The sequence below is a fragment of the Branchiostoma lanceolatum genome, chromosome 4, assembly GCF_035083965.1.
Source record: "Branchiostoma lanceolatum isolate klBraLanc5 chromosome 4, klBraLanc5.hap2, whole genome shotgun sequence".
Taxonomy (NCBI): Eukaryota; Metazoa; Chordata; class Leptocardii; order Amphioxiformes; family Branchiostomatidae; genus Branchiostoma; species Branchiostoma lanceolatum.
The window spans coordinates 18,311,720-18,331,363 of NC_089725.1; the positions used below are offsets into that span (position 1 = coordinate 18,311,720).

Genomic DNA, 19,644 nt, shown 5'->3' on the forward strand with positions numbered 1-19,644 from the left:
GGAACTGATGACTAATCTCCAAGTAGATGTAAGGTCCAGCTTGTTTTGTAGTTTTTTTGCAGCATTTTTAATCATTTTGTAAGTCTGTCCAGCAGTTCACATTTGTATTTCGTTGACTCCCCTAGATTAGCTAGTAGATTACTGCAAAAGCACACATAAAACCCTACATGGCAGCAATAATAGTGCTGAAGGCTAAGTCAAAATGTGCATGCCACAGTCATAGAAAGCTTTGCATATCATCTAAGATTGGAACCTGGGCAAATGCCAAATTCTGGACTTCCTAACTGCCATGCTTGCCCCTTTTTCCCCATGGACCAAACCAAAACTGCTACTGTAGATCTGGAGCTAGAGGGGGGAGGGGCAGTGATTTGATGCCTGGTAGACCCAGCAAACACACAGGCCAAACTGTGGCCCTGGGGGGAGGAGAACCTCTAATAGCTGTCAATTAAACATTCACAGTCCATTTTCTAGCCATGATTAGCTTCAGCTCATCTACATCAAAGGGCTAGCACCACTTCCATCTTGTAGTTGAACAAGGCATTGTTCTTAAATGTTGTCCTAGTGGCCTTGCCGTTCAGGTTCAGCTCATGTCATGCTGTTTTTAATGGTGTTAGGTTGACAGGCTCTGCCTGATTTAATTCCCATAAGAACTGAAGCACTCACATTGACTTTTATCCACGTGTTCATGTCCAGTCTCTGTTGGAGTCTATGTTCTTCAGACAGTGAGTCAAACTGGAAGCATTTCCTTGTATGCAGACAGAAGTATTAGCCCAGGGAGGCCCTATGTGCAAACGTTGCATGTCCCAGCTGACCCACAGCAATCAACAGACCAGTAATGAATTCAGCAGACAAATCAAAATGTCTCCAATATCACCATGCTTGTGGTCAAGACATCCTCAACTCTTATAGCCACAACTTCAGCAGATTGGTCAGAACATCACCCATATGTTTTTCCTCTTCAAAAGCCTATTTGGGTTATAATTCTTGACTGAAAGAGTTACTACAGTATTCCAATTGCAGTTTACATGGTGATGTATTTTGCAGATCCAAAGAGGCAGATACAGCTGGTACCTGAAACACAGGGTAATGGGCCCCAGTTTTTAATAACAAGTCTAAAGGCAGATTGAAAGAGCAGTGCCTTATTGGTAAGTGTTGCCTTCTCTTCATGTTGATGCATACCATTGTACTCAATATTTAGATTGCTGATATATCTTTATAATTATAATGCATTTATTGCTATGATTCAGGATAAGAACATACTGAACTTTGCCTAAGTCTACATAGCCCAAGCACCACTGTATGCCAACCGTTCTCGTGTGTTTCCTTCACAAGCCAACACAACCTTGCCAATTGGTATCCTAGCTGTGTGCGGAGCAAATATTTCCCCAAGATCTCCCTCCCCGTGCTGTTTCACTTAGGCGGGGTGCTAAACATTGGCCCAATTTATACAGAGTTTTTTCAGATATCTAAAAATCCGCCGACATCTGAGCCTTAGATATCTGGACGCATTTATACACACCGACAGGAAGTACCGCAGGACTCACGCAGCGCGCTGATTGCACTCGTGACCCTATTTAACCTTTTGCGCGCGTTTCAAAATGGCGGGAGAACCGCCTGTGTTTTTCGTCATGATGAATATGGTATTCTTTCTTTATCTGACTCGCGTGTGGCTAAACATGAGGCAGCAAGCAAGGGTTGAGCGTAAGAGGCGTTTGAGGTACCGAGGAAGACGACAGCGACCGGTCAGAATCAACGCTGCGTTCCTACTCGCTGCCCTTGTCGCGGCGGAGGGGGGAGGGCCGATCCACCGAACGATCTGGCATCACGAAAGAAGTCCGTCGTCCGTTTGGGAACAAATGGTCCTTGATGCTAAGAAGTTTTCCCGCTTTATCGCCCGCCAAATATGCAAACTAGCGTGAACCCCGACCTCCAGATGTCTACTACGCGACACATTCTGTTTAGACGTCCGGCTGGAGCGGTCGGGGACTCCCGCTGAGTTGTCGGGCGAATGCTTCAGAGTGGTCGGCTGAAATTTTCCCGACATCTAAAAAAACCCTCATTAAGACCATAAAATTTCTGTTTAGACACAGAAAAAAGCTGTCGCCTGGCAGATATCTGCAGTCCAGATATCTAGACAAGCTGTGTGTAAATTGGCCCATTGTCGGGAGTGTCCCCAGGCAGTCTGCCAGTATTTGTTTGTAAAAACAGGCTGGGCTTTGAGAGATTCCAGCTCTGCAGTACCTAGACCTATCTGTAAGGAGTGCATGCACCGGCTTCTTGGCCTCCAGTATTTACCTTATGTATGGCAGAGATGGGACACTGTGAGCTGTTGTCTGCCAGAGGTAGGGATTACAAGCTGACAGAGGACTGTTCATTTGATCTATAGTGTATTGCTGAGAAGGATTTCTCAGCTATGTGAACCTCTCCACCCTGAGACACCTTTGCGGTATGGTGAAGGTATTCCAGTGTCAGACTCACTGCTGTATGGGTTAGTGGGACCTGATATTTCAATACCATCTACTGGAAAGACAGAACCGGGTTAGAAACAGCAGGGTACACTGCTGGCTGTGCGGTGCAGACATGAATGTGAAGTTAATTTCTGGGTACTGTCTGCTCCTGTGCCTAGCATGCCAACTACATTCCAGGATTGATATCCCCAAAGCAGGCTAGTTAGTACATTCTCCATGTGGGCTTGCCTGGTTTTCTATAGCCTCCTTCATTGCTTTTTAACTTGGTATGCAACAAAATACTTCAAGATGGCAACTGCCCATATCCTCAGAATACTTAATCTTTATGTTAAATGCCAGGCCACAAATTTACGCCAACGAGCTCTTAAATGCCAAAAGTGCCATTCTATGTGATCTGATGTTAGCCTTCTTGTGGCATCTGTTAGTGTCTGCATGAGACAACTAGATAATCACAACCAAGCTAGACTGTCTTGTGGATGCAGTCCACATGTTGCTTGTTTGTAAGGAGGGGGCCATGCGTCTTATTTGTGACAGCCGGCTCCTTCAAGGATTCTTTGCACGACCCATTTTAGGAAGGAGCGCCTTTGGTCTTCTGTGGAACAATGTGTCTGGAACAGGAGACTTGAACTATGGGAGATGGAGAATCAGGTTTGCTAAGCCACTGGCTTGCAGTTGTCAGATTTATTCATTTGTATGTGGGTTGCACTGCTACAGTCCAGTCATTCTTCAGGTCTCTTTCCTTGACTGCTGTTCATTCCATCGTTTTGCAACATGAGCCGAGAACTGTGCATGTCAGCATAACGGGGAGTCCAAGGGGCAGTTGTTCTTTTATATAGTTTGGTCGCCCGAGATTGTCGGGGGTGTTGGTTATGTGTGTATGTGTGTGACTTCATCGCAGTGGAATGTGTGAGGTATTGATCGTCCCAGGCAGCAGGAAGGAACAGGCCTATCCTTCCTTGCGACTATTTATAGTAATTGTGCAGCAGACAGAGGTCCTATGTGTTCAAAATGTCTAGCAAGGAAATAGAAAATGAGAAAAGCAAGCCTTGTGGAGATTTGTTCGGTGCATTAGTCACCAGGATCTAACATGCACCTTCGCTGTAGGCAGTGACCACTTTTGTTTGACTTTAACCCCCATAATCATAGATCTGTTGGCATTGACTTGCTGAAAGTCATGACTGTAGGGGGGTGAACACACTGCGTGGGTTCCAATGTTGTAACCCTGCATTACCGGTTTGTTTGCTCTCATTGCTCCGGGTATTTCACAAAATTTGTCAACAGCTAGTGCTTTCATGGGTCACCAAACCCGTGGTACCAGTCCCCAAGAATTTGACTTGCCAGCAACGCCTTTTGTCAGTCAAGCATAGAAGGAATTCTCTGAGCTGGTTTTACCTTCGAGGGTCTCTTTTGATTTATACAGGGCAGGACATAAAACTTGATTCTCCCTTAGCATCTAAGTATACCAGAAGGTATTCTATACTTTGCTACTGCGGTACCAGGGTGAAATGCACTGAATGTTACGGGTCATATGTGGATTTCCCCTTATAGCGGTGTCTCATTTCTTTACTTCTGCTTACTGGGTTTGCCATATTTTTGAGTCTGACTTAAAGGTTTATCTACCCTGTATGACTATTGTCTGAGCCATGGAGTGAGTGGTACCTACCACTGACCTTGTGCCCTCCCCCTTTATGACGTAGGTATGTAGGATTGTTGCTAAAACAGATGCAACATGGCAATCTCTCAGCATACCTGTCATGTGTGTATGAAAAACAGTCATTTCTGCAGCTCCCTGTCTTTACTGGTTCAAACAGCAGGGGAAATCAATCTGATAGAGTGATACAAGCCCTGAGTGATGCCTCTGCCCTAAATGCTGGTATTGTTTTACACAAGATGCCTGTTACCTGCCAGGGTGCTGTTGTTCCCCTGTGTGTCCCAGTCCCATTTGTCCCGCCCCTTTTTGATGGGTAGTGCCACCTGCTGAGTTGTGGAGTACCTGTTACCTGTATGTGTACTGGATACTAGTACCTACCTTCTCTCTCTCGCCCCCTGACAACCCCCCTCTCACTATCTCACCAATAATCAAAATTACCTGTACCAGACCAATTTCACCTGCACAGTTCACCTGCACAGTTCATTTTCTTTTCCTTTCCTTTCAGTTCATCTAAAAGCAATAATGCCAGATCTGCTGTTTTAAGGATGCTATAGGGCCATTGATATCTGTATGTCAGCCCATTGTCATGGACCAGTGCAGATTAGGTGATTTTTCAAGCCATCTTTGCTGCAAATTTCCAACCAACAACTGCTTTTACCATCCACTGTGATGTTACTGTGTTATGGCAGTTATTGTAGATACAGGCACTGTTGAATTACATCTCCTTCTGTAGGGACAACCTTGCTTTCTCTTCAACCTGGCTGGATCACATTACTTGCTTGTAGTGCCTTCAGAAGAAAGTGTTGAATTTTTTTCAGGGTCTGTTACTTTGATTTACATACCTTAGTAATCCCCTAACAGGCCTTACTACATGTGTATGTGCTTTGTGACATGCTATAGTGATGTTCTCCTGTGCAACCTGCTATATTATTATTATTGAAACAACATTTTTTCAAAACAGTGGAGGCCTTTTTGTGAGAGGTGGTAATTGTGCCTCAGCGTTGCTTACTCAAAATCCTGTACATTTGTACATCTATGTGAAGTATTTCAGTTTGGAATGCCAAAGGCTAGATTTTATTGTGATTTACAATAGCTGCTGCTGCTGGCAGAATAATTACCCACCATTCCACCCCCATCGGTAATTGATTTGTAACTACATTTACATGGGTCTGCTTGTCTCAAAACATGTCCTGGGCCATGTTGTTAGAGGCAGCAAGCTGAGTTTTTTCTTGGTTCTGTGCTTGTCTCCTTATCACACCAATAACTCAGCCATATTGTGATAAGTACGTATGTAGTAAGTACAATATATCAGGTGAATAGCTGAGTATCTGTAAGGCGAGGTTCTCAGAGGCCCCGCACAGGTATGTAAATTGTAATGTTTTTCAACGCACTTATGTAGGTAAACCACTATATCATTTGGGATTAGCTTCAGTTATCTTTGACTGATGTCTATGCTTAGATCTGCCGATGAAGCAAAAGTGTTTGTGTGGTCTCTATTTGGTATGCCTACTCATTATCGTGGCTTTATAAGGTATGTTTATTACTGATAATAGGCGGCATGATGAGACGTGCTGTTATCTCACAGGCCACCTTTAGGCTTGTGTCTCCAGGGCTCTGATATCACCTGTTTGCCTGATGTTATGCAGGCAAAATTGCTCGTGCAGGTATGGGTAAATTTGCAGAACACCTGTATAGGCGATAATGTATAAACATTTAGGATTTTGTTATTGAATTATTAGCTTTGAGTTTGAAGCAGTTCAGCTGATTTAGAATGACAGTTCCAAAGGTGTTCATCAGTGTCAGGTAGTGGCATGTGTACAGTGTATCAAAGGCTAGTGCAGCAAGGATTTGTAAAGGTACCCAGTTCAGTTCAAGGGCAGGTAAACACAAAGAAGTGTTTCGAGGACTTGCTGCATATATTACTGGCAAATATCGCCTTTCTTGCATCAGCGGACCGGCGGAAGTCTTACCATGTAATACACTTCCTGCCATGCCACCTGCTGTGGTGTACATTTCACTGTTGTGACACAAGAAATCAGGATTATGACAAGGTATGCCTGCTGAACTACACACAGCAGTGTCATATGCAGGCTCAGTACATTGTTGTTCATGGAGGCATTCCAACTAATCTTTGTGCAGGACTTATTTTGTTCCTTTCTTCACCTGCCTAGAGGTCGTTTCATGTTCAAGCATGGGGTATGTGCAGGTACGAGTATGCCATAAATCCCCGTGTCTGCTTCCCGGAGGCTGTTGGCTGCAGTGCAGAATGTCTTTGTCAGGAATTACGGTTGGCCTTGGTATCTATATATAGCAGAGGGGATTTGTCTCTCCAAGTCCAGGTGAGCTTTTCTACCTGTTTAATACCATCACCAGCGAGTTGGGAGTGGGACTGTCAGGTAACAGGAGGAGCTGCGGTCCCTTTGAGAAGCCACAACACGGGGGTACAATGGCTTCCACTAGAGTCAACAGCACAGCCTCTAATCCATCTGTCGGACCCACGCTCCAGGTCTCTAGCGTTTCAACCGGCATTGTCACGTTCACAGAGCTTTTGTGGCTTTGCCCCCTGCGTGAGGAATTGGATTATGGCAGTTTGGGGTTGTGGTTAATTTGGGCTCAAGAATGTCTGCCATATATACTTCATTAGTTACTACAGATATTTTTTTTAGTATCTAGGTGTATTATTATGCACTTGAAATCATTCTTTGTAATCTTACATGAAACGTTGTTTGATAATATCATATACATGTATATCATAATGACCTGCCTATGATATGGCCGCATTGGTTAGGAAAAAAACCCTGCTGATAACAGAAAATGTGTCCAGATTTGCCTAAAAACATGTTTTGGACATCAGTGAAGAAGAAACCTCTGGTTAAAAGTTGTGTGCAAATGAAAAGCTATGAGACAGGTGTCCTTTGCCCTAGCCTGGAATCCAGACCTATTATAGCTCCCGAGTCTCTATTTGCGGAGAGAGACTCGGGAGCTATAATAGGTCTGGATTCCAGGCTAGTCCTGCCCCTCCCTGATTCACCGGAAACAACCCTGTGTAGTAATTGTTCCAACTAAAAGTGTCAGAATGGCCTCTGGGAAAGTAGGTTGAGGGGATACAAGGCGTTGAAAGTCCTTTCTTTTACTTGGCTGATGTCATCAAAGTAATCAGAGCATAGGAAGATAACCTGCCATCGAGCACCACAACTCAGGTAACCACTCAGGCCATTTTCTGGGAACTCGGGTCTCATCCGGTATAGCACAGGAGTAAGATGACCTGCAGTGCAGAATACTTGTACTTGGGGGGCAAAGTGGCATCACTTCTTTACTGGGTGCCATGAACCTCAACCACTTGACCTGACTTCTTACACAATCACTTCACTGTGGAACGGCAATTACCTCTTGGAAACACAAGCTCAAAGTCACTGGGCACAGCTAATGTTGGACATGGAAAGGACCATGTTGGTCTTCCCCTCTGGTAGCTAACACACACTAGACTCATGTTTGTGTATCAGAAGTTGAAGCACAGACAGGGACAGAGTGCCAGTTGTTTAGTCAGCAACTTCAAGGTATGCCCTATTTTTCAGTTCTGAAATTCCAACCAGATGGCGGTTTATTTTTCCTGCCACCTTTTGCCCTACAATTATGTTCTGCTGCCCTGGATGCCTTCAGCCTGTTGGTGTTGGGCTTAATCTGACTTCGGAGAACTGTTTACAAGTGGCGGACTGGCAGGTCCGTTATTGGGAATGGCATTGTTAAAGATTCCCAGGTGGAGATGTGCTATTCCGAGCAGTTCCACTATGCGACGCAAACATCCAGCCTTAAAAATATCCCTCTTATCCTTATCTCTTGTTAACCCCACCTTCATTTTGTACTTGAACCCATCAGTGCAGGGTTGGGGGAAACATTCGGTACTTCAAAAACTTAAGGCTAGAACAGTAGATCTACTAGTTTTCAGGTAGTTGTGCAATATATTTGTAGCCATTGTCTTGTCTGCAAGTTTTCACATGAGTAAAGTTCTGAAAGTTCAGCATTATTTCTCCTATCAGTCATACATGAAGTTTAGTTATAAACAGCTCTCTTCCCCTGCTTCTGTCTGTTTTGGAAATGGATTTTCTTCTGTCACCACCCAGGACAGGAGGATTAATCTCTGTTGTTTCCTGGGTCAGTTTTGCCTGTCATATAGGTTCTCCAAAGACGCCACTAGGATCAGTAGAATGTCGGCTGCTTCAAACTGAGCATTCCTATCCATGGAGGACACTGGCTAAATCTGGGATGCTAAGATAGGATTCCCAGCTCATGCTTTACCACGTGGACATTTTGTACGTGTCTGCAGTTGAAGGATTTATTAACCTCACTATCAGATAGACCCAAGTTCTCACAAATGGAAGACATGGATGCAATGTTTTTGGAAATTATGCTAGGAATTCTGTGCCACACACATGTGCATGGGTGCTAATGCCTTTGATCCAAATGCATGAGACCAGTTGTGCCGACAGTCTCCCCTCTGGCTGTCAGATGAGGGACATCGAAGGACGTGGTGTAGTCGGGACTGATGGACTAATGACAGATCAAGGAGGTACAGATACCAGTAGTTTTGTATTCTCCAAGCAGAGGTTTTGGTCGGTAAAGACTGGAATGTTTTGACCAGTAGTTTTGCTTTAAAGACTGGAATGTTTTTATGGTAGTCAGATATTATGTAGCAATTCCTTGCGATCCATGCCATCTTTATCTCTGTGTGAAATTGACTTTTAAAGACCACAAACACTATTTTGACTTGGATATCCACCTTCGATCAAGTCAGATAAGATAGCCTAAGGGCAATACTGGGAATAGCTAACTAGGGAAAAATTTAGGTGCTGCCCAATGACACAAGATATGAGATTATGTCTGCTAGAAATAGATGTTCACAGATGCCGGACAGATTTTTATATTTGGTGGTAATGATGTTGATGGTTTTCCCATAAGGTCAGTTGTAAAGGCAGTGCATAGCATTTCACATACAACTGTACCTTTGTGCATCTACAGAAGTCTCATGTCACAAGTTATTATCATCGTCTGATATGGAACTCCAGGATAGGTAATTGAATATCGTGGTATGAAGATCATGTAGAAAGATGATTTGGAAATGCATATCCTGATGAAAAAAATCAAATTGTACATGTATCTGATTGCTCATTTCCTGATTTCATGGAAACAGCCTGCAATATGTCTCAGCCATTTCAAAACTGCTGCTGTATAGGTTTGCATAATGACAACGTTAAAAATCTGCTTGTAAAAACATTCCACTTTTTTCTGATGGCATGCTAGATTTATGACCCCTATTGCAGACTCAATCTGTTTTTTTATGGGAGCTATTCCATGTCTGTATTACCTGCAATAGACTATAGAGTGCGGAAATTCCTGTACATTGTAACCTACGATGTAAAGAGGCACTGCTTCTGCACTTACCTCAGAAAATGGAAGATAATTGTCAATAGTGTTTCCATGGTTACATTTGTCCTTGAGAGCACTTAGCCTTCATTACATTCCTGCTACAAACAGTTCCTTTGACGTAGGTGGGTAATGTTAGTTACTTGGGAGGGTGCCATAACTGCCTTCTGATCAGCCCTCACTCCCTTCAACCTTGCAAAAGGTCAACTAGAATACATATCAGCTGTTGGTTGCCAGAGAAAATATAGACTCACGTCTCAGTACGTGCTTGTAGTGTCTTTATCTGTTTCAAAGGACATGGTATAAGTAGGTCCCAGGGTTTACAAGTGCCTGACATATTGGTGGTTGGAAAGGAAGAAGGGGAAAACACTTGAGCACCATCAAGAGAAGGTATACATGTATGTCTGTGACTGTGATGTTTTTATTTGGACCAGTCAGTACAAATTGATGTGTTGGCCTTAGAATCTTTATCTCTGCAAAAAGTGTTATGTATTAACTGTGAACAGCATTGATTTATTTGTTTGTTAATTGGATCACTCGGAAATAATTATTCAAGGAGTCTTCACGACATCACAAATCCATCTAGCAACTTCACATGAAATTATGTAAATCCTTGGATGACAAGAGAGTACTTAGATATGGGGGAGGCAAAAGGTCTATTCTAATAATGTTTTCTGTTTTTTTGCCTGTGGAGTTCTGTCTGTTTACAAAATGGTATGTCAAATACACATTGGAAAGGAAATTCTCCAAGGCATGTCCAATTTTCCAGAAATCTTGCACATTTTATCCTAGATTCTTGTCCATCCCCTGAAGTTGTGGTTGTCCTGTTGAAGACAGTTGAGCTGAGTTGCCCCACTTTGTTCAGGTCAGTGCACCTCAGGCTGGAGGAGAGCTCAGGTGACAACCACTCCATTCATCTCTACAAGTTCATGCAGATTCCCATGACCAGGGTTTATCAGTCAAGGCTGCTTCACAAGCCACTCTCCATGTCCTTGATCACCCTATGCAAAGGTGCCTTTGTTCAAGTTTAAGAAAAGAGCTGCTGACTCAAACTTAAAAGGGAAGACTTGTGAGGTCTCCCGGTCAAGTCATGGTGGTAAGTATCTCAGGAGCCTTGTTTTGGGCTGCATGTAAGTAGTAATTCTACTACTGACAGACCAGTCATGAGCAGTCGATAGAAAAACAAATTCCTGGTCAGGGTAGGTATGGGAGGTATGGTGCCAAAACAACCCCATCTTTCTGGACAGGTTGTTATGTGGTGTTGAGATAACCTTTACAAGAAACAGGTTGGAAATGATGGCCAACAGCAGAGTTGTTTGTGAGTCTGTTCTTCTTCAAACTTTTTTCAACAACATCACCTCCAGCCATGGTAGTCTACATGCTGGGAGATCTAGAGAAGGGAAGGGGAAGGGCTTATATTTGCCTCAAGTCTTTGCTATGCTGTGATATGCCAAGACCAGGTAAACTTCAAGAAGTGGATTAGATGTCTTCCCTTGGTCAAGTGTGGACAGGTTGGGTCGCTGGTTGTATGATTTATTTTCTTAAATGTCACTGGAGATGACACATCGAAGGTTACTGAGCTGCTACGGCTAAAATTAGATACATACCTAGGAATTACTGATCTTTTCTTGCTGTTGTATGGCCAGGAGATCCTTCTTGTGTTACCTACATGTACATTGCTTGTGATGGTTGTGAATAAGATGATGAATTTTCAAGCTTTCTGGAAATCTCTGGCACATATGAAAAGGGAGAGCCCTTGAAAGGGATCTGGTATAGACTTGAATGCCTAAATTGTATGAAATGACTAGAGACCTTCTTCATGTCTTTGCAAGGTCATTCATTGGTTGCGGAAGTAAGTGGAAACAGACGCTGTTGTCTCTTCTTTTGATCCAACCCAATCTCCAGGGATCACTTGAGTGGAAAGTTTGTGGTCCTAATCCAATGTTGCCAATCAATTTCCAAGGTACAAATGCAACAGAGGTCCACTGGGTGTTCCCTTACCTAATTTGTCAGTCAGTTTCTTGGACCCACCTACACATTTGTGGTCAGACCTGTCAGTTCATTTTTGTATCAAACAGGGATCAGTGAAGGAATAAAAGTAGAAATTGGCAAAGATCCTACCGTTAATGCCTGTAAGGTTTTACTAGTAATTTTTTCTGTTGAGCTTCAAGATTGTTTTTCAGGTGTTTTTAAGTCATACCTGTTGACTAAGTCTACATATCGCTGTCAGGATGACAGTTTATCTGCTCTTCTCCTTTGGCATCTTTACAACTAGCTCTATCTTATCTGTTGACCTTAACATGTACACGTTTGACCTTGCATCTTGGAGGTTACTTTAAGGCAGTGTGCACTTTAAGATGTAAATAATACCATGTCTTAGAGTAACAGGCAGCCTTGTCTTTCATCGCTTTCTCACTTTCCCACCAGTTGTTGATGCTACTGGTCTTAACCTTCTCCCTGCTGAGGTAGGCTTTGGGCATTAATTTTGGATTGGTTATGGGATCAGGCAGCAGGGAGAGGGTTAAAGCATCATCAGTCAAGGAAGGCATTCTCAGTTTTGTGTGAGACAACAATTTAACAAAACAGCTGTATCAGCAGTTTGGAGGATAGGAACAGGCACATTGAACATTTCTCAGACACCCTCGGTCCAGTGATACAAGTTTCCAGGATATAGTGAGTTAAATATAAACCTGTACAGAACCTAATCCAAAAATTGCTTTGCAAGATGTCATGCCAAAATCAATTTTTGGTCTATTTTGGGATCTAGCAGGCTTACAGGTATGTGAATAACAAACAGTCCTATTTGAAACTTTTTGTTTACACATTTTGTCTACTTAAAGAGAAAAGAATGCTGCCACATTGCCTTTGTGTTAACAGTTTGCCAAGTCAGGTGAAACCTGGAAGGAGGTTCAGAAGTAATACTAGTATGGCTTCCATCATGTATCAGATGTTCTAGATCACCCATCGGGTGGTATGGTTAGCAGAACTAAATCCTGAACCTGGACGTGTTTTTCCTGCATGCTTGTTTCAGAGTGACATAAATTCAGGGTGACTTTGTTATTCCGATGTTTTCCCAATTCATTCCATGTTCGAAAGGTAGATTCCATCTGTTGTTTTGATTATAATTAGATGCATGAAAAATTGATGATGTTTTCAGTTAATGCATTTACAATGAGGTTTCTGGTAAATTGCCTTATTGGGATATTGTAGAAATGAGTGTGGACATTTTGGTTGCCTTGGCTTGGTGAAGGTTCAGATGTCTACAAGTGCATGAAACAAAAACACATTCCTAATGGTAACAGCTTTGTTCCACAAGTAAAGAACAACAGAAAACAGTAAATTGTTTTGCATACAATTACATTGTGTATCTATTTATTTCAAATTTTGCTTTTTGCTCTATAACCTTTTTTGGGAGGTATACAGTATATAAATATGTCCATCAAGTTTTCAAACAATGGAAAAAAAAGGATTTCATGACTGGAATTATCATTTTCAAAAACATACCTCATGATTTACATTCTAGTAGCACAAAAACAGCATGTTTTACAGCTGTAATTACATGTAACAGGTGAACCTTTGGAGTAGTATGTAAATCTTGTTGCCTGAAAAAAATATGTTGTCGTTGTTTATTGCTCCTGTCCTTCGACTTTCTCCTCCTGCTTTCTCAGTAAGTCCTAACAAGCAGGTCAGTGAACTTTATTTGGATATAGCTAAAGCAAACTCTGTATGGCCTTGGGGTAGATCATGAATGGAAGCAAATAAAACATTACCTTTGTGCTTATCTTTAGATATATTGTGTAATGCACCTTTCTGTTATTCACACCGCAATGTCCTATGCCCTGCCCATGGCCAACACACAAATCAAAGGATATGTCAACAGCCACCTTCTGATGTCGTCTGATTCATGCTCGTTTGGACGCTATTTGCTGTTTTGCATAATTGCAACCTGTTGAACAGCATGGTTTGTCACACTTCTGGGGTCAATAATGAGATGTTGTTCACTTATCACTGAGTGGATGGAGCTTCAGGTATGACTTCCCTTCCCAAACACTGTCAAGTCCTGTGTTTTCCCCATAGCGTAGCCTTGCTTGATGGTGGTATTGTGACATGTTTGTTGTACAAGGCGTAGGTTAAGAGGTAATTTATTTCGGAAAGCTTGCCTGGCTTGACAGCCCTTTTCCTGTGGTATTAGCTGGAGGGTAAAGTCTACCCAAACACGTCCGTCGTGTTTGTGGGAGGGGGCTCCCTTCACTAAGTATTCCGATATATTTGCAAAGTCGTCTGGGAGTTCAGTGATACCATACCATGACTACAAGGCTGGGGTGAGACAAGGTTGGAGTGATTGGATGGGTGGAGTACAGCTTAACAAGCAGATGCAGTTGGTAAATCTGAGTAGCAGGTGATGCTTTAGAACTAACAGTCAAGCGTTTTGAAAAATTGTACCTGCAGTGTCATTGTTTCCATAGGCCTTGGTTTGCACTGTCATACACACTGTTGTACACATGGATGAATTGTAGACCATCCCCATTACTTTTACTTTTCATAGTAGAATTCTGTAGACATGGACATGGTAAGTTTCAATATAAGTCGGCATGCGTATTCACCTGTAACTAGAATGTTGACATGCAAACATGCTCCTTTAAAAAGTCCTACTTGGTTCAGGTATAGACAGAGCAACAAAAGTATGTAGAAAGCCTGTCTGAGACCTGGTTTATGGAGTCATAAATCCATGGTCTACAAGGTTGTACAGTGAATATCTTTGTACTTAACTTATTCTAAATTACTTTATTGTATGGCAATTGAACACCCATTTGTTTGTCTTGTCCCTTGGCACATTAACATATTAAACATCACAATTTGTTCACCTATCCTTGAAGACATTTTTGCCAGCTATCTAGCTTGTCATGCATGTATGTAAAAAGGCTGCCCTGTTCAGTTCAATTTGTAAGAAAATTTCAGGGAACGCATATGATAAGGTAAAGTAAAAGAAGTAGGCTACAATCCTGCACTGTCGTTGATAGAGATGTCAATGATTTGCTTTTTTTCAATCATTTCTATGTCCATGTTTGTTGACCACCATACCTGTAGGGAGCACTTCAACTTGTAACCTGATTGTGAATCAGAAATAACTTAACATTCAAACCGGAATTTTTTGTCCTGCAGAGTTAATGTATTAAGGTGTTAAGGTGTTAACAATGATTCAGTTTTTCATAATTGTTTTTTAAAATCTTTTCTGTGTCCATGTCTGTCGACCACCATACTTGTGGGGAGAAGTTCAGCTTGTCAGCTGACTGTGAATCAGAAATAACTCAACATTCAAACTGGAATTTTTTGTCCTCCTGCAGAGTTGGAGATGGAAGTGATGCACGTGCCGATGTACAGCAGGGAGCTGGACCCCACTGCTAGGATGACCAATCAGGACGGAGGCCACAGGTCACCTGACAGTGACCGGCCAACCAGCATCAGCTCTACCTCTTCTACATCCTCGTCTTCCCTAGGATCCTCTGGAAGGCTGATTCTTGCGCCGATCAACCTCAACGAATCGTCTTGCGATGAGGCGGCAAAGGAAACGATAGACAGAACTCCTGAGAAACAAGTATTACGAAAACGTTCTGCGCCTGCTATTATACAAATGTCCTTACCATCTTCAACAAACTCTTCTCCTGAGGAAAAACCTCTAAAAGACAAACTGCTAAGAGTCAGTATGCCGACTGGGAAACTGAACAACCGAATCAGCCACACGGATAGGGTGGTGTTGGAGATTATGGAGACTGAACGGGCGTACGTCAAGGACTTGCAAGACATAATCGAGGTAAGTACAAAGGATCTAGGCAAATCATGAAATGGTTATCAAGTATAAGGAAGTCTCCAGGGACTTTTTAAGTGTAGACAGTTAATGTAGATATTTTTTATCCATGAATTTGCCTGTGTAGTATTATAGTCAAAACATTTTGTTCCTGCATTTCATCCAAAAGAAGATGAGAAGTGGATGTTTGCATGTGTATACTTTCCTGACAGGAACTTTCTGCATATATATTTGTAAATACCTTTTTCTGGAGGATAGTGTGTCGTAAATATTATAGTCCAAAAGGTTTTGTGACGCATTGTTTCTTGGAGACAAAAGAAAACAGGAAACAGGAAATTTTCTGTGGTAGGAAGAGGTGTGTTTGGTGAAACGTGTTGGAATGATGCTCAAGTCCAACAAGTGCACCACTTCCCTTCAGTAGAGCACATTCCCTTTCATATCTCCAAACCTGTCATCACCTCCGCTGAACACACCTTATCAGGACAAAACCACAGGGATTAGTTTAGGTTACCTCACAACTGATTACATCATTGGTGTGCAGAGTGGGTACCGGTGATATTCAACATGTGCAAGTCATACCAAGTGTCACATTTTGCTTCGGGTCATACCTTGGGTCGTACCATTTTCCTTGGTTCTCAGACACATTGGGATAAAAAGAAGGCAAGAAACAAGACATAAACAGAGGACTCAAACTGAGTCAAAGGAACTTAAAACCTCAGACCACATCTACTCTCTGGTACTAAGTAGACTTCCCATGGGTGCTGTTTTCATCTTGTCCGTCCAGTTGAGCATGATTTTCTTATCTGAGAAACATTGTACTAATTTGGTGTGGCCTTTTGTTTCCAGGGTTACATGGGTTGCATCGTGGACAGACCAGAGCTGCCAATCACAGCCGAGGATGTCTCCTCCTTATTTGGGAACATGGAACAAATTTACGACTTCAACAGGTTGGTATGGTAGGGGGTAGAGACAGGGCCGACAAATTGCCATGCCAGTTACCAGGGGGCTATGAGTTATGCCACCAGTCAGACCAGTGTTTTTGGTTGGTTGAAACTCATGAATTCTGACAAAAGGTAATTTAAAAGAAAGATTCTGGAACAAAAACATGAAAATAATTGCTGCAGACATGTTCAGTTTCTCCATAAACATAGCTCCTAGTCCTATCGTTCTATATAGAATTGGCCACTTTGGAGGTCCATGCGATAGAATAAAGAGATTAGCTGCTAGTTTGGAGGAGGAACAGGTGTGTTTTTATTTGACACCCGTCTGGCCCTTTGATGTGGCCAGCATCTGTAAACCGCCCTATATTGATCCATCAAATGGGAATGTTTGTTTTATTGGGGACCCGGGGAATGCTGCAGGTATGCGATAAGGGGTTGCTTGACCGATAGCGGCTGACCACCACTCACCAGTGTAGGTGTGACCATCTTGCGCGTCCAGCTTGAACAGTATCAGCCTATCAGGCCATTTCAACGTCACCATCCACAGGTTAACAATAATGGCACATGTTAAAGACAGAACAAACAGAGCTTGCCAACAACAAGGCAGTAGAAGAAGTAGTCCTCAGTGCCTGCGATACCTGTCTCTATGTAGCGTCAAGTCAACAACCGTTGCAAAGCCTGCTCTCTTGTGCCACACAGAATAAAGATGGCGATTGAATCTAGGTCACCCCCTGCCAAGTATGCTGGCATTACTTGTCCCTGTATTGCACCAGGTATGCCTGTGATGGAACTAGCACTCAGGTGTAACCATGTACATATATTATCAGGTAAAATGGGGGTCACAGTATCAACAGAAATTCTGTTGTTGCACCAGACAGAAGATCAACTAATCAAAATCATTTTCCAATCCAAGTTGGACCTTGTAGTAATGAAAGTATCAAAGGGCTCAGTAAAATATTGGAAGTGATAAGCCTCCTTGGAAGAATACTTTTGAAAAGGGGGCGTATCCCTTTGTTAACATGAAAAGTTGCAAAAACACTGCTATATTCTGAACTTTGATTTCCAATGCAATCAGATAAAAGCCTGGTGTCTCTTTGTGTGAAGTACACCAATGAACATGCTCTAGATAACATGAGAAACATTACAGCCTTGTCCTAAATTAGAACATCAAAGGCATAAATACTGGGTTTCTTTTTCATGCAGAACATGCAAACTGTATCTCTCCATCACTAAATTACACAAAATTAAAGGACTTGTCCGGCACAATATCTAGAGATTACAGGTAATGAGTCAGGAAACAATCCCAGGTGATAACAGTCATTCCCTGGAGATGACAGATTCTGCAACCTCATGATCTGAGTGTTCCCTTGAGGCCATCATTACATGAGAAATGATAGGCTTGAACACACCACAGTGCTTCATTAGGGTCCCTCTGCTGTTTGTTAACTTTGGCATAGACTTGCTTATCTACATGTATCTGTCCATCCAATAGTCCTATTCATATCAGGAGTAATACATTTCCATATAGGGTAATCAATTTACATAGCAATTGAGTGATGGGTCTTGGGAGAGAAGACAGAAGTAAATCTACAATCCTTAAACTTTAGCCAAAATTAAGTGTCAAACATGTTTGAATGTATCTGGACACTTTATTCACACAAGTGGATTTTTTAAAACCTCAGTCAGCACTACTTCAAAGTTCAAACAGAGACCGATGGGCCTTTATCACATTGTTTTTATGTCCCAAGTGAGGAATTTACCCTCTGGCTTATTGACATCTGCTGATGTTTCTTTTGTACTTTCACTGACAAGAGGCAAGAGCAATAGTGCAACAATCTGTTGTAATTAGTCCCCTGGGACATACCTGTGGTTGGTGTCTTCCAGCAGGTGGTTAATGAGGTCAGCTAGCTATTCTAGGAAGGAAGATGCTTACTTACAACAAGGACATTATATAGGATGTCCTTGCTTACAATTGCTGCAAAAGTAGAGTGGCACTGTGCAGACATTGATGCTTTCTAGCCTCCATAGCAGGCTCTCTGGGCCTTTTTTGGCTTATAATACACTTTTTGTATGGACCAAGTTTCGTACTGGGTCGTTTGTGCAGCCAGTCCGTAACCAACAAACGACCCAGTGCAAAAAGAAGTCCATGCAAAAAGTGTATTATATGCCAAAAAAAGGCCCAGAGAACCTGCTATGGAGGCTAGATGCTTTCATCAATTACTAAAAATAACTTTTTCGTTGAAAAGGTTACTTGATGATTTTCAATGAAAGAAATCACATGGATTCGGGCTCCTCTTCAAAGTGTTTGTTTGTGTGGCACACATACTTTCAACAGAGGGTTTTGTCCTAGTTGAAAAGGTTACAATGTCTTTCAGGATTGGTGAACTGGAAATGATGATGTTTGATGAGGAATAAATTTTGGTATCCAAATGTTACACTTAGCATTATGTACATTGGTATGATTTAAATTCAGATTGACAATGAAATTATTGGAAAAGGGCGAAAAGTATAGACTACTATTTCCAGTAGTGCAAGGTCTGACATAAGTGGGCCGAATCGGCATAAGTAGCCAAGGACAGCAAACTGTTAAACAATGGAGAAGTTCTGTGGTATGTGAACATTACAATACATCATATACATTGGTGCATTCCTTTGTGTCATGCCTCAGGTAAAGGCAAGGCCAAGAGCTCTTGTTAGAAGCAGTCTGCCAACACAGCTAAGCTAACAGGACTGATAGTCTGATGTTTTGTTGTTACAGTGGGCTCCTGAAGAACCTGGAAAACTGCAGACTGAGGGCAGTCAAGGTCGCCGAATGTTTTGTTGAAAAGGTATGTGGTGGTCTTGGTTTTGTACAAGACAAGGGGAGAGTTGTTTGTGAATCTCCAACTCTATGTGGCTTTTGTTGGATGTTAGGTTTAACATATCCATAGGCATGAAATGAATTGAAAGAGTTCTGGTCCTTTTTTAATGAAATTATAAGTCTGCATACTTATTTCTTCCATTTACTCCTACAGGCAAAAGAATTCCACATCTATACACAATATTGCACCAATTACCCCAGGTAAATCATTCAATCTTACAGCAATTCATGAGAATCTAAAACTTTGATGCCTTTGATCTTTGTGTGTTTTGTTATCCATAGGCTACTTGTCTGATTTACATCGAGTTTTGCAATATTGTAAAATCACAACATGTACTATTCTGACTATTTCAGTGCTGTTGCAGTTTTGACGGAGTGCACACAAAACAGAGTAATGAACGACTTCTTCAAGGTACGTGTCTGACTTCCTCTACATGTCTGATATAAAACAACAGCATCAGTCAACTTCTGTTGAAAAAGTCATTTTCCAAATTTCA

General features: G+C 42.1%; 1 protein-coding gene across 1 annotated transcript in view; it reads left to right on the plus strand.

Moving 5' to 3' along the window:
- The first annotated feature begins 2,225 nt into the window (after nt 1–2,225).
- The window catches only part of LOC136431963 (pleckstrin homology domain-containing family G member 1-like), a 30,061-nt gene continuing 12,642 nt past the window's right edge, over nt 2,226–19,644 (plus strand). Inside the window, exons 1-6 of the mRNA XM_066422973.1 lie at nt 2,226–2,342; nt 14,886–15,352; nt 16,193–16,293; nt 19,046–19,115; nt 19,302–19,348; nt 19,502–19,559. Of these exons, the coding sequence (XP_066279070.1) occupies nt 2,303–2,342; nt 14,886–15,352; nt 16,193–16,293; nt 19,046–19,115; nt 19,302–19,348; nt 19,502–19,559 (783 nt within the window). The 5' untranslated portion in view covers nt 2,226–2,302. The remainder of the gene's footprint in view (nt 2,343–14,885; nt 15,353–16,192; nt 16,294–19,045; nt 19,116–19,301; nt 19,349–19,501; nt 19,560–19,644) is intronic.